Source organism: Pongo pygmaeus, chromosome 22, assembly GCF_028885625.2.
Source record: "Pongo pygmaeus isolate AG05252 chromosome 22, NHGRI_mPonPyg2-v2.0_pri, whole genome shotgun sequence".
NCBI classification, from domain to species: Eukaryota; Metazoa; Chordata; class Mammalia; order Primates; family Hominidae; genus Pongo; species Pongo pygmaeus.
The window spans coordinates 46,138,047-46,151,427 of NC_072395.2; the positions used below are offsets into that span (position 1 = coordinate 46,138,047).

Genomic DNA, 13,381 nt, shown 5'->3' on the forward strand with positions numbered 1-13,381 from the left:
AGCCAGGGCAACATGGTGAAACCCCGTCTCTACTAAAAACAAAAAAAATACCAAAAAAAAAAAAAATTAGCCAAGCATGATGGAGTGTGCTTGTAGTCCCAGCTACTTGGGAGGCTGAGGTGGGAGAGTCATCTGAGCCTGGGAAGTCAAGGCTGCAGTGAGCCATTATCACACTACTGCACTCCAGCAGCCTGGGTGACCAGAGTGAAGTCTTATCTCAAAAAAAGAACTGTCTCTATATGGGGAGCGGTCTTTATGCCAGTCCCTGCTCTGGACCCCCATGTCCCCCACAATTACATCCTCCCTGGTAGAGAAGGAGGCTAGGATGCCTTTCTTCCCTTTCCCAATTCCATCTCAAGCCTGGGTAAAAACATCTTACTTTTGGAATCATAAATTATCAAAGTTAGATTATCTTTTCTAACGGTACCTTTACAAAAACAAAGAAAAGATGAACAGAAAAGTAAGTTTCACAATAGTTAAAAGTACAAGTTTTTGCTCCTATAATTGCTGTCTTACCATGTCCTAACTTGTCCCAAATTCTGTTAGCTCCCATCCATGGAAGTTCCCTTTAGGACCTAGGTACAACACGGTTAAGCAGCTTGTCAAAAAGTCATACAGGTCATGAGTGGCTGAGCAAGGATTCAGACCCAGGCTCTTGCATCTGTGCTCTTAGCAACTACTACCCAATATTGGAGATTTGCCTCTTGAAGTCTATGTATTTTAGTGATAGGAAAGTGCTTCCAGGCATCATGCATAACCTGTTTATACTTGGCTTTGGCAAAGTATTCCAACAAGTTTTCTTGTCTGGTTTTCAGACGAGCACTTTAGAATGATATAAGCAGGTCCATTAACAGCCCTGAAAAAGTAACAGCAGCCAAAGAAGAATACAGGACAGAACTCAAACACCATGATTGCCCGGAACCATTTATGAACCATTCTATAGTTATTATTGAGTACATCTGTGTAACAGCTGCATTCTGAGCACTGAAGCTACAACAATGAACGAGACAAAATACCTCATGGAGCATATGTGTGCTAATCAGGAATACAGATAATAAATAAATAGATACATATTATATGACAGGTAGTGACTGTGGTTCTTAAGAAGACTGAAGCAAGGTAATAGGACAGAAAGTAATGGGAGCTGCACTTCTACATAGAATGGTAAGATACAGTCTCTCTGAGGAAGTAGCATTTGAGCAGAGACCCAAATGAAGTGAAGGAGCCAGCCACATGAATATCTAGTAAAAGAACATTCAGAAGGGAAACAGCTTTAGACATTGTTGGAAATATATATGGTTAATTATATATGTTAAACATGTAAAGGTGGCCACTAAAAACAATAGAGATGCCATCTGTAGCTTCCATCCTAAAAAAGGAAATAAAATTCAAGCCAACAAAAAACAGAAATAAAAGAGGAGGAGAAGACACCAAAAACATAAAATAGAAACTTAAAAAGAAATCCTTATAGAAAATACATAATAATATAGCTGGAATAATTCCAAATGTATCAGAAACCACAATAAACATAAGTGGACTAAACTTCATTAATAGACAAAGATTATCAGATTTTTTAAAAGAAACTAAATCCAACTATCCTTCTTAGCCATGTCAATCAATGTCATGACAATAGTATATCAAAGCAGTGTACTTCCGTGGACTAATTGTTCTGCATGGTTATGAAAAATTAATGTTGAAATTTTTAAAATGTGATTTTTGATTGTCATTTTGTTTGTTCTTCTGCTTAGCCATTATTGGACCCCCTGGAATGCAAGTAGAAGTACTTGCTGATTCTTTACATATGCGTTTCTTAGCCCCTAAAATTGAGAATGAATACGAAACTTGGACTATGAAGAATGTGTATAACTCATGGACTTATAATGTGCAATACTGGAAAAACGGTACTGATGAAAAGGTAAGCTTGGCTAATTGCATTTCAGAGGTAGTAGGCTTTCATATTCTTTGCAGAATCTTGCAGGGTGGCAGCATCTTATGGACTGGTCCTCTGTAAGCCAAGAGCTTCCCAGACTGAGGGGTTACTGGTATCTCTGGCTCAAGCTTCCCAGACTCCTTAGGGATATGTGTAGAGCAGACTTTCAGGACAAAGTCTGCACAGTGACAGCAGACCTTTCCCTCCCTGAAGGGCAGTTGCAGGGGAAGGCACAGTTGAGTCAGAGTTAGCTGAGGGAACTTGGAGCTGGCTGAATTAGTTGATCAGCAAATTGACAACTGTCCCATGACATCAACCCCTGTGTCCCACACATACCACAAATCAGGGACGTCCATGGTCAAGACAGCCCCTTGTTGCTCTATTCTTCAGGGGACAATTTCTTTAAAAACACGGGCTTGGAGTCAAAAGATCTGATCGGAATATCGCCCCTGCCACCATGTGCCATTGGTCACTTTCTTGACCCCAGCCTCCTCAAGTCTGCAAAATGGGCATAATAACTTACTTTATTAATAAAACAAGGATAATAACCTACTTCATAAGATTGTTGGGGAATTTAATGAAATAATAGAAAATATAAACTCATCCCATTGCCTGGAATGATGTAGATATGGTCAGTACATCAGTACATGAGGTTTCCTTCCTTTTTGCTAGACATGTTAAGGTTATTTTTATTCATCTTTGGTCAAGGTTTATTCTGATACCTAATGCTTCTGAGCTGAATGCCATTCATGGTCCTAAACTGACATATATATGTTATGTATGTCATATTACATATATGTTATCCCTTCCACATTAAATGTTGATTTTACCACTTAATTCTCAAAGTGTTTGGGAAGAAGGGATCACCCATGTTTATTATCTTAGGACTGATGTAGTTAAATTTATATACACACACTGCATAGCCCAAAAAATCTCAAGTTAATTTTTTTCCCCAAAAAATGTTCCATTAAATGATGCAGTGTCTTAGTCCATTCCTGCTGCCACAACAAAATACCACAGACTAGGTAACTTATAAACACTAGAAATTTATTTCTCACAGTTCTGCAGGCTGGGAAGTCCAAGATCAAGGCACCAGCAGATTCAGTGTCTGGTGAGCACTGGTGCGCTCTGCCTCCTAGATGGTGGAAGGCAAAGGGCAAGGATGTAAACAGCTCCCTTGCTGCTCTTTTCTAAGGTCACCAATGGCATTCAGGAAGGTTCTGCCCTCATTATTTAATCACTTCCGAAAGCCTCCACCTCTGAGTCCTATCATATTGACAATTAAGTTTCAACATATGAATTCTGATACTCACAATCACTGATCAAATGCAGGCATCTCTGCTAAGCCCTGGGGTATAAAGATAAGAGCAGATCGCTCCCCTCTGGGAGCTAGCAACAGACCTCAATTAAGGATCTAGTTTTACAGTAAGCAGGGTCAGTGCAAACTCCACTTACTGTTTAGCTTCTTTTCTCACACATGCCCATAACATGGGCATCTGGTTACACATTTGTCCTCTCCCTTTGGCCAGTTGTGTGGCAACCTTCAGTGTGACTTACCAAGTGTGGAAAGGCTGCCTGCTGCACTGCTACTCTCACAGGTGCCTGTGATGCCACCAATACAGGTTTTTTTGGGGTTTTTTTTGAGGCAGAGTCGCAGTCTGTCATTGCCCAGGCTGGAAAGCAGTGGTGCGATCTCAGCTTACTGCAACCTCCACCTCCTGGGTTCAAGCGATTCTCCTGCATCAGCCTCCCAAGTAGCTGTGATTATAGGCACCCGCCACCACACCTGGCTAATTTTTGTATCAATGCAGGCTTATATGGTTCCCCTCTAGAATGCAGAGATTCCTGAGGCGGTGCCAGACTAGGTCCTTAAACTCACAGCACGAAGGGCTTTTGAGAATTCTTTCTTCCTGTTGGGAGAAAGTGAGAAGATAAAACCAGAAGTTGCCCAGACGTGAAAGGGCAGAAAAAGCCCTAGCGGGGATTAAGAAGGTCCCTCTACTGCTATGCCACCACCTTACCTGCTTGCCTCTGAGTTTAATCTTTGAAAAAATTTGCATTGTAAGGTTTTAGAGGCAATGGACTTCTGGAACGGCAAGCTGCCATTTTTTTCAGTTGTTGCTTTGATTTGCTTTTGGTCTTTTAATTTACTTATTAGAAGTTAAACCATTTTCTTCATATATTCCATGAGTCTAATCCAATTATTGACCTCCATGGGCTTAGCTCCTCATGCAGTAAAGGAATATAGGCATGCTGTCAACAACCCCAACCCCAAAAGAGAAATAACCAATTGCGGCTGGGTGTGGTGGCTCACAACTGTAATCCCAGCACTTTGAGAGGCCAAGGTGGGCAGATCACCTGAGGTCAGGAGTTCAAGACAAGCCTGGCCAACATGGCAAAACCCCGTCTCTACAAAAATACCAAAAAATTACCTGGGTGTGGTGGTGTGCACCTGTATTCTCAGCTACTCGGGAGGCTGAGGCAGGAGAATTGCTTGAGCCTGGCAATGGAGGTTGCAATGAGCCATGATCGCGCCACTGCACTCCAGCCTGGATGACAAGAGTGAAACTCCATCTCAAAAAAAATAACAATTAAAAGACCGGTTTATTTTCTTTATTTCTTTATTTCTGAGACAGAGTCTCGCTCTGTCACCTAGGCTGGAGTGCAGTGTGGGGTGATCCCGGCTCACTGCAACTTCACCTCCCAAGTTCAAGCAATTCTCGTGCGCCACCACGCCTGGCTAATTTTTTGTATGTTTAGTAGAGATGGGGTTTTGCCATGTTGACTAGGCTGGTCTCAAACTCCTCAGTCTCCCAAAGTGCTGTGATTACAGGCATGAGCCAACACACCTGGCCTGCTTTATCTTTTTTAAAAAAGAAGTGATGGCTTGTATGTCATTTAAGCTGGAGAATTTGGGAACCGAAATGGTTTGTGGGCACCGCCGTCAGTCCTTGATGCACCCCCTGAGTGGCCTCAGGGTCCCTGAACTGAGAGGAGCACCGGCTACCTGCTCCTTCCTATTTTAAGTCTAAAACAGCTATTATAACTTTTAAATGTGAAAAAAAAAAAAAAAGGTGGTGCTCTTTCACTGCTTAGTCATGTTCTTATTTTTGTCTCCATTACTAGTTTCAAATTACTCCCCAGTATGACTTTGAGGTCCTCAGAAACCTGGATCCATGGACAACTTATTGTGTTCAAGTTCGAGGGTTTCTTCCTGATCGGAACAAAGCTGGGGAATGGAGTGAGCCTGTCTGTGAGCAAACCACCAATGACGGTGAGTCCTGAGATGCACCTCCGCTAAGCATCCTAAACAGCTTTATAGACACCTGCCCTAGACATGATTGCATCCAACTCAAACTCCAGCTCAGTTTAGAAATCTATCACCCTGACATTGTCTCTCAGCCCTGACTGATCAGCTTCATGCTGGGAAGGAGACCACACCCGCTTCTGAGACAGCTCATTCACTCTTAGATCAAAGGAGTTGCTAGAAACCTTTTCTGTCTGGTGGAGCAAGGTCTGCCTCCATGAGCCCCCCTTGGCAGTACTTATTCTGCCATCCCAGGCTCCCTAAAGCAAGGCCCATCAGTCCTCCCAAGACCACCAGCAGAGCTCGAGCCTTGTCACATACCCCAAAAGCCTTTCCTCCGCAGGCGGCACATTTCCAGCCCCTGCCGACATGTGATGGGAAGCAAGTGTCAGGAAATCTGACCGCCGTCCTCAGCCAGTGCTGCCTGATTCAGGGCCCCTTGTATGCAAGGAACCAGGACATCAACACAGTCCTTCACACACCATATGGACCACTTCTAGCTTGGAGGAAGGAACGGGAGAAAGAAAGAGAGAAGGTTCCCATGGGCCTAAACACTGCATATTTATGTGCAGACACATTGCAGTTGCATGTTGGTGAAAACTGTGGCCCAGGTGTCTGCATACAAACAGCAGGCCTTCCTATAATTTAAAGATGTTGGTGAAGGGTTCAGCAAGCTCAGACAATGGAAGGATGAAACATGGCATGCAGCATGCAGTTTGATCAAAAAGAAAAACATGTCTGCCAGACATGGTGGCTCACACCTGTAATCCCAACACTTTGAGAGGCCGAGGCGGGCAGCTCACCTGAGGTCAGTAGTTCGAGACCAGCCTGGCCAACAGGGCAAAACCCTGTCTCTACTAAAAATGCAAAATGTAGCCAGGTGTGGTGGTGCACACCTGTAATCCCAGCTACTTGGGAGGCTGAGGCAGGAGAATGGCTTGAACCCAGGAGGCAGAGGCTGCAGTGAGCTGAGATCGTGCCACTGCACTCCACCCTAAGCAATAAGAGTGAGACCCTGCCTCAAAAAAAAAAAAGAAAAGAAAACATTTCAAATAGCTTGCAAATACCAATAATCACCCATGAACTGACAAAATCCAAACATTTTACAAAACAAAAGGGTATGAGCCATTGAAAACCTGCTTTCATCAAACACCATTTTCATTTTTTCTTAAAACACACCTATCCCATTTAAATCCACAAGTTTTCAATGAGAGCATTAGAAGGATCTTCTCCCATTTTACAAACTAGAACATGAAGGTTCAGAGAGTGATACAGTTTGGATGTTGCCCTCATCCAGATCTCACGCTGAAATGTAATCCCCAGTGCTGGAGGGGGCACCTGGTGGGAGGTGATTGGATCATGGGGGCCGACTTCTCATGAATGGCTTAGCACCATCCCCTTGGTGCCGTCCTCCCGATAGTGAGTGACTTCCTGCGAGATCTGGCGGTTTAAAAGTATGTGGCATCTTGCCCTCTCTTGCCCCTGCTTAGCTTTCCACCATGATTGGGAGCTTCCAGAGGCTTCCCCAGAAACAGATACCGCTATGCTTCCTGTACAGCCTGCAGAATCATGAGCTAATTAATCCTCTTTTCTTTATAAATTACCCAGTTTCAGTTATTTGTTTATTTGTTTTTTGGATGGAGTCTCACTCTGTTGCCTAGGCTGGAGTGCAGTGGCTCGATCTTGGCACAGCCTCCGCCTCCTGGGTTCAAGCAATTCTACTGCCTCAGCCTCCTGAGTAGCTGGGATTACGGCGCCCACCACCACACCCAGATAATTTTTTTATTTTTAGTAGAGAGTGGGGTTTTGCCGTATTGGCCAGTCTGGTCTCGAACTCCTGACCTCAAGTGATCCACCCACCTCAGCCTCCCAAAGTGCTGGGGTTACAGGTATGAGCCACCACGCCCAGCCATCCAGTTTTAGTTATTTCTTTATAGCAGTGCAAAAACAGCCTAAAACAGGGAGGTTAAGTAACTTGCCCAAATGCTAGTAAATGAAAAGGATCAACCAGAACACAGGCTCATCTAAGCCCAGGTTATGTTTCCTGTAACTTACTACCTATAGATTAATTCCATAGGTAAACTGAGGCACTGTGTCCCTGTGGATAAAACAGGAAAGAGTAGTCTGCCTCATGGTGTGGTCAGATGGATCTGAAACAAGTTAGAGAACTTTATACAGAGGATGTAGATTAGTAGATTCTCCCACAGTTCACAGCCTGTGCAGAGCAGGGTTGTCTCTCCTTCCCCTTCTGGAACTCTCCATCTGGGGTGAGTAACAAAAGCATTTCTTGAATTATGTCACCGCCACCCAGAGGTGTCCTTGTCTAAGATGCTAAGATGCCCCAGTTTGAGACACCAGGAGACCCAAGCACTGCCCCAGGGGTTCATTACCCAAAATAAAATAACAGGGCGGGGCCCATGGATCCCTGTTTGAATGAGTCTCCGGGCGCCAAATTAGAGAACTACCGAAATATTAATGGAAGGATGGATGGATGAGTAGGAGCCTGGAACTTTCTCAAGACCTGGGATGTCAAATCCCAAGGAGACCTCACGTGTTCAGCTGTGGTGTGGACTGGGGGCCGCTCCAGCCAGCTCACTGCCGTATGACCCTGGAATCACTAAGAGCAGACTCACATGTTTGAGCTGAACATCCTGGAAGTGTGGGCCAGACGGCACCGCTTCTGGGCTCCGGTACATGAAACAAACAAGAACCAAGAACTGGGATAAGGAGTCCTGAAACCCGCAAGGACAGGAGCTGGGGAGATGGGAGGCTGCCTGTGGGAATGAAAACACAAGAGAGCGAGGGCCATGGGGCTGGGGGCGGCACAAGTGCTCAGGTCCTTCCAGCCGCTTCCCTCATACAGACGCCACTTCCATCCCTCAGACGTTTAAGGAGTGTCCGCTGTGAGCCACGCACTGTGACAAGCACCATGTGGTGCCAGCAGGTGACTGCACTTGCTGTAGCTCCAGGGTCATGTGCTGTGTCAGGGCTCTTTGATCCCTGTGTCCCTTTAAAACGACGTGCTCTTCACGGGCAGTGTTTGTTCTCTTGGCCCCTCTCAGAGTAAATGCTCTGCTCATGAGGGCGGTGCTGGTTGGCAGGGGATGGGTACAGAGAGTTCAGGTCACCAGGGCAGCTGGAGGAGGGACCTGGAGCCGAACAAGGGGAGCTGGGACCACGAGCAACCCAGGTGACATCCTGGACTCTATCAAAGATAAGCAAAGCAGGACACTAGTTAAAGCGGTCAAAACATTTTGTTCAGTAATGACTGGAGTTAGGAAAAGGGCCGAGTTCCATTTACTCAGAGGTGTTTTAAAGGGAGAACGAGGGCCAGGTGCAGTGGCTCATGCCTGTAATCCCAGCACTTTGGGAAGCTAAGGCAGGAGGATCGCTTGAGCCCAGGAGTTCGAGACCAGCCTGGCCAAAATAGTGGGACCCCCATCTCTATAAAATATTTTAAAAATTAGCTGGGCATGGTGACACATGCCTGTAGTCCCAGCTACCCAGGAGGCTGAGGTGGGAGGATCACGGGAGCCCTGGAAGTCAAGGCTGCAGTGAGCCATGTTTGCACTACTGTACTCCAGCCTGGACAACAGAACAAGACTCCATCTCAAAAATGAAAATAAATGAAAGGAGAATGAGGGAGTAGAAAGAAAGAATGCATGGGGAGTTGAGCAGAATCAGGGAAGTGAAAAAAATTTTAAATCAGCTAAGGGGGTGGGTCAGTGCCGTGAGGCCCTCTGTGTCTGTGAACAGGCGTTTATCAAGGCTAGGCCTCTACCCTCCCACAGAGACAGGGAGACAGAGGCCCTGTCCTTCCTGATGATTTCAAAAGAATGGCTCGCAGATTGTTGAGAAAAATATCCCTGCGCTGTGGGAGATACGTATATGTCTCAAAGGGACAGAGAATGGATTCACCACTGTAAGCCCTTTTTAATAAATGCTCTCATCAGGGGCTGGGAAGAACAAATGGTAAGTTCCTTAGGCAGCCTTGGGTTTCTCCAGACAGGAATTCAAGGGGGTTGGGTCGTCTCAGGGATGTAGCCTTGGCCTGCTAGAGGCTATGCTGGGGTTTGGCCAAGTCTCTTAGTGCAGGGGTTTGTTTGTTTGTTTTGGCTTTGGTTTTGGTTTTTGAGGCGGGGTTTCACTCTGTCGCCCAGTTTGGAGTGCGGTGGTACAATCATAGCTCACTATCACAGCCTCGACCTCCCAGGCTCAAGCGACCCTCCCACCTCAGCCTTTCAAATTGCTGGGACTACAGGTGTGTGCCATCATACCCAGCTAATTTTTTAAAAAATTTTTTTGTTGTAGAGAAAGGGTCTCACTATGTTGCCCAGACTGGTCTCAAACTCCTGGGCTCAAGCAGTCCTCCCACTTCGGCTTCCCAAAGTACTGGGATTACAGGTGTGAGCCACCACACCTGGCTTAGTGCAGGGGTTTGGATAGAGTTGTTCATGCAGAGTTTCTGTCTTTCTCAATATAGAGTGAGATGGCGCCTGTGTTTAACTCAGGCTCAGGTGTCCAGGGGGGTCTCATTGGCTGTGTCAAGGCAGAACTGGTATATCCAGACCAGGGAGGCCCATTGCTACACTGCCAGTAGGTACAGTGCATCAGAATTCTTGCTTGTTATTCTTTCGATGTATATCAGCAATAATTCCAGAAACCAAACTTTGGAGAAGATAGGAAAAGGGTGAAACTCTTCGAAAACCTCTGAGTCCTCCAACCGGTTGCTGTTTCTGAGACGTCCCCCAAGATAAACGTACAGGCTCTGTTTTCAGGGATTGTGATGGTTAAAATGCTCTTGGGATCACTGTGACCCGACCTGTGACAAGAATGTAACATGCCCACTATCCCTGGCAGAAACAGTCCCCTCCTGGATGGTGGCTGGCATCCTCATGGCCTCGGTCCTCATGGTCTGCCTGGCACTCCTCGGCTGCTTCGCCTTGCTGTGGTGCGTTTACAAGAAGACAAAGTACGCCTTCTCCCCTAGGAATTCTCTTCCACAGCACCTGAAAGAGGTAGGTAGGATGGAGTGAGATGTGGATTTGAAAACCTTGATTGGAAAGAGCTTTCCTTTCAAGTTAGGGCTGCCCAATTCCAGACAACATGTTTTCCGGAAAAAAACACACACACACACACACACACACACACACACCCATCTTGTGTGCTGGTCCATTCTCTTGTAACCGTTTCAGGGAAGTCTGAGGTCAAGGAACAGCCCCGAGGAAAGGGGCGCAGGTTTGTCCAGTAGCCCTCCCTGCACCTAAGGCATCGCTCCTTCTCCAGCCTTCACTGCCCAAAGCCCCAGGTCCCTGAGGAGCAAAGGTGATGGTTCTAGGGCAGGAGGGGAAAAAACAGAGCTCAGTGTGAAAGAAAGAGAAAACTGGAGGCTGAATGCCAGGAAATCGCCAGAGGGAGAGAATGGGAGGAAGGAAAGGCACATTTCCAGTTTTGGAATATACGAGAGCGATTGAAATTCTGGGTAGTGTTTCCTGGACTTTAGGAAGGCTATTTGTAAAAGGATTAGGAAGAAGAAACAATGCACCTGACTAATGATAACAGGACTGAAGAAGCCCTAAGAAATGAAACTCTGGGTAGTCACTGACACTTGAAAATGAAAAGATGCCAAGCCCGGACCCCAAGGAACTATCTTTGGTCTCATTTCCCAGGAAGCAGACTCTAAGATAGAGATTTGTATTCAAAAGGCTTAATGGGGAACATCCTTGGGAATAATACCCTAAGGGAGTGAAGGTAGCCAGATGAGGTAGAGAGAGGTTGAGCTGTCACACAGCCACAACAGAGGCCTCAGCCAATCCCATGTGGCCTCTCGAGCTGGGGTGGCCCTTTAGAGATGTCCTAAGCTGAGGCAAGAGGGATGGGTGTGTGACCTCCACACTGGCCATGCGCTGGATGTGGGCTACTCCCAGGAAGGGGCCCTAAGCTAGGGTGAGGGGTGAGACAGCAGCAGCCAGGAGCTAGGAGCACGAGTGACTCATTCCTGAAGGCACCATAGCCTGCATTACAGTCATCCCTGGGACCACTTGGATCTCCTGGAAGCAGCTCCTCCAGGATCTGAGTTGATCTCGTTTCCTGGGGAAGGTTACAGGAGGGAGATGAGTGGAATGCACTCCAGCCCCCACCGCTGCTGCTGGTGTCGGGACCACAAAGGAATGCTTGTGGGCTGGCCCTGAGGGCCCGCTCTCCTCTCCCGGGAGGAGCCTGTGCTGTAGGGGCTGCTGACCTGATTGGGTGACCCAGCCCTCATCCCAGAAAGCACAGAGCCTCCAGTCCCCAGGCCCATCTCAGGCAATGGCCTGTCCCTGCACTTGTCAATTTGCTGTCAAAATCGGGCAGGGGAGTCCCAGGAGGTGCCCAGTGACTCTGGCGGGTACCCACTGTGATACAGTGGTGACTTCTCTCCTTGCCTGCCAGTCTCTTGGCCTGAGGAGGTGGCTTAAAGTTTATCGGGCCTTGTTTCATGTCCCCTGGTAGAAATGCTCCCACTCTGGGAACCTTCTAGACCAGATGTCAGCAAACTTTTTCTTAAAGGGCCAGGTAAAAAATATTTTAGAAGGCCAGGCACAGTGGCTCATGCCTGTAAGCCTAGCACTTTGGGAGGCTGCAGTGGGTGGATCACCTAAGGTCAGGAGATCGAGACCATCCTGGCTAACATGGTGAAACCCCGTCTCTACTAAAAATACAAAAAATTAGCCAGGCATGGTGGCGGGCGCCTGTAGTCCCAGCTACTCGGGAGGCTGAGGCAGGAGAATGGCGTGAACCTGGGAGGCGGAGCTGGCAGTGAGCCAAGATCGCGCCACTGCACTCTAACCTGGGCAACAGAGTGAGACTCCGTCTCAAAAAAAAAAAAAAAAAATACAAAAATTAGCCCGGGATGGTGGCACATGCCTGTAATCCCAGCTACTCGGGAGACTGAGGCAGGAGAATTGCTTGAACTCGGGAAGTGGAAGTTGCAGTGATCCCTCACACCACTGCACTCCACTCTAAGCAACAGAGTGAGACTCCGTCTCAAAATTTAAAAAATTTTAAAATTTATATATATATATTTATATATATATATTTTAGGTTCTGTTGGCAAGAAATAAAAATCAAAATTATGTAGGCACTTATATAACCACTTAAATATAATCATTTAAAAATCCTAAAGCCATATGAAAAAACAAGTGGTAGGCCGGATCTGCCCCATGGGCCTTCGTTTGCTGGCCCTGCCCTAGACCCACAGAGCCTCAAATCACAAGGCCAGGGAGCAGCGGTTTCCCCAGTAGGTCACTGGGCATGAGGGTGAACAGGGCCACTCCTGCCCCGCGCTTGCTTCCTGACCCGGGTGTTCCACCTGCTGGGGACACAGCCCCACGTGACTGTTGGTCTTGGGTGCATGCCAGGGGCTGGAGGACAATGCCCCGCCCTCACCAGGTGTCATCTCCAAGCTGGCGCCTCCCCTGTACTTTCAACAGGCGGCTCCGTCCTTCTTCCAGGCTGGCAGCTGCTGGGTGGTGCGGGGTGTGATACGACCAGGGGGGGTCCCACCTTCACTGTCAGTGGGCCCATTGGTTTGGCACCATGTGATACGGCGTCTGTATTAGTTTGTCAGGGCTGCTGTAACAAAGTAGCACTCGCTGCGCAGCTTAAACAACAGGAATTGATTCTCTCACGGTTCTCGAGGCCAGACGTCCAAAATCAAAGTGTCACTAGGGTGGATTCCTCGGAGGCTGTGAGGGAGGAGCTGTCCCAGGCCTCTACCCTAACTTCTGAGGGTTGCTGGCGATCTTTGGCATTCCTTGGCCTCTAGAGGCATCACCCAGTCTCTGCCTTGGTCTTCGCACAGCCTTCTCCTATGTGAGTGTCCACATTGCCCCTCTTTACACAGACACCAGTCACAGGGGGAGGGCTCACCCTACTCCACTACAACCTCATTCTACTTAACTGATCCCCCAGTCACAGGGGGAGGGCTCACCCTACTCCACTACACCCTCATTCTACTTAACTGATCCCCCAGTCACAGGGGGAGGGCTCACCCTACTCCACTACACCCTCATTCTACTTAACTGATTCCCTCTGCAGCAACCCTATCTCCAAATACAGTCACATTCTGAGGTAGAGGGATTAGGACATACAAATTTCTTTTT

The 13,381-nt window shown here is 47.2% G+C and overlaps 1 protein-coding gene across 6 annotated transcripts in view; it reads left to right on the plus strand.

The window, feature by feature from the left end:
- IL10RB (interleukin 10 receptor subunit beta) overlaps positions 1-13,381 on the plus strand; it is a 48,165-nt gene that overhangs the window by 11,676 nt on the left and 23,108 nt on the right. For all 6 annotated transcript variants that reach the window (XR_010125276.1, XR_010125277.1, XM_054468292.2 and 3 more), the window contains 3 exons: positions 1,749-1,915; positions 5,057-5,204; positions 10,098-10,255. Coding sequence is in view for 4 of the 6 variants with exons in the window: in XM_054468292.2 (XP_054324267.1) it covers positions 1,749-1,915; positions 5,057-5,204; positions 10,098-10,255 (473 nt within the window). In the remaining 2 variants the exon portion in view is untranslated. The remainder of the gene's footprint in view (positions 1-1,748; positions 1,916-5,056; positions 5,205-10,097; positions 10,256-13,381) is intronic.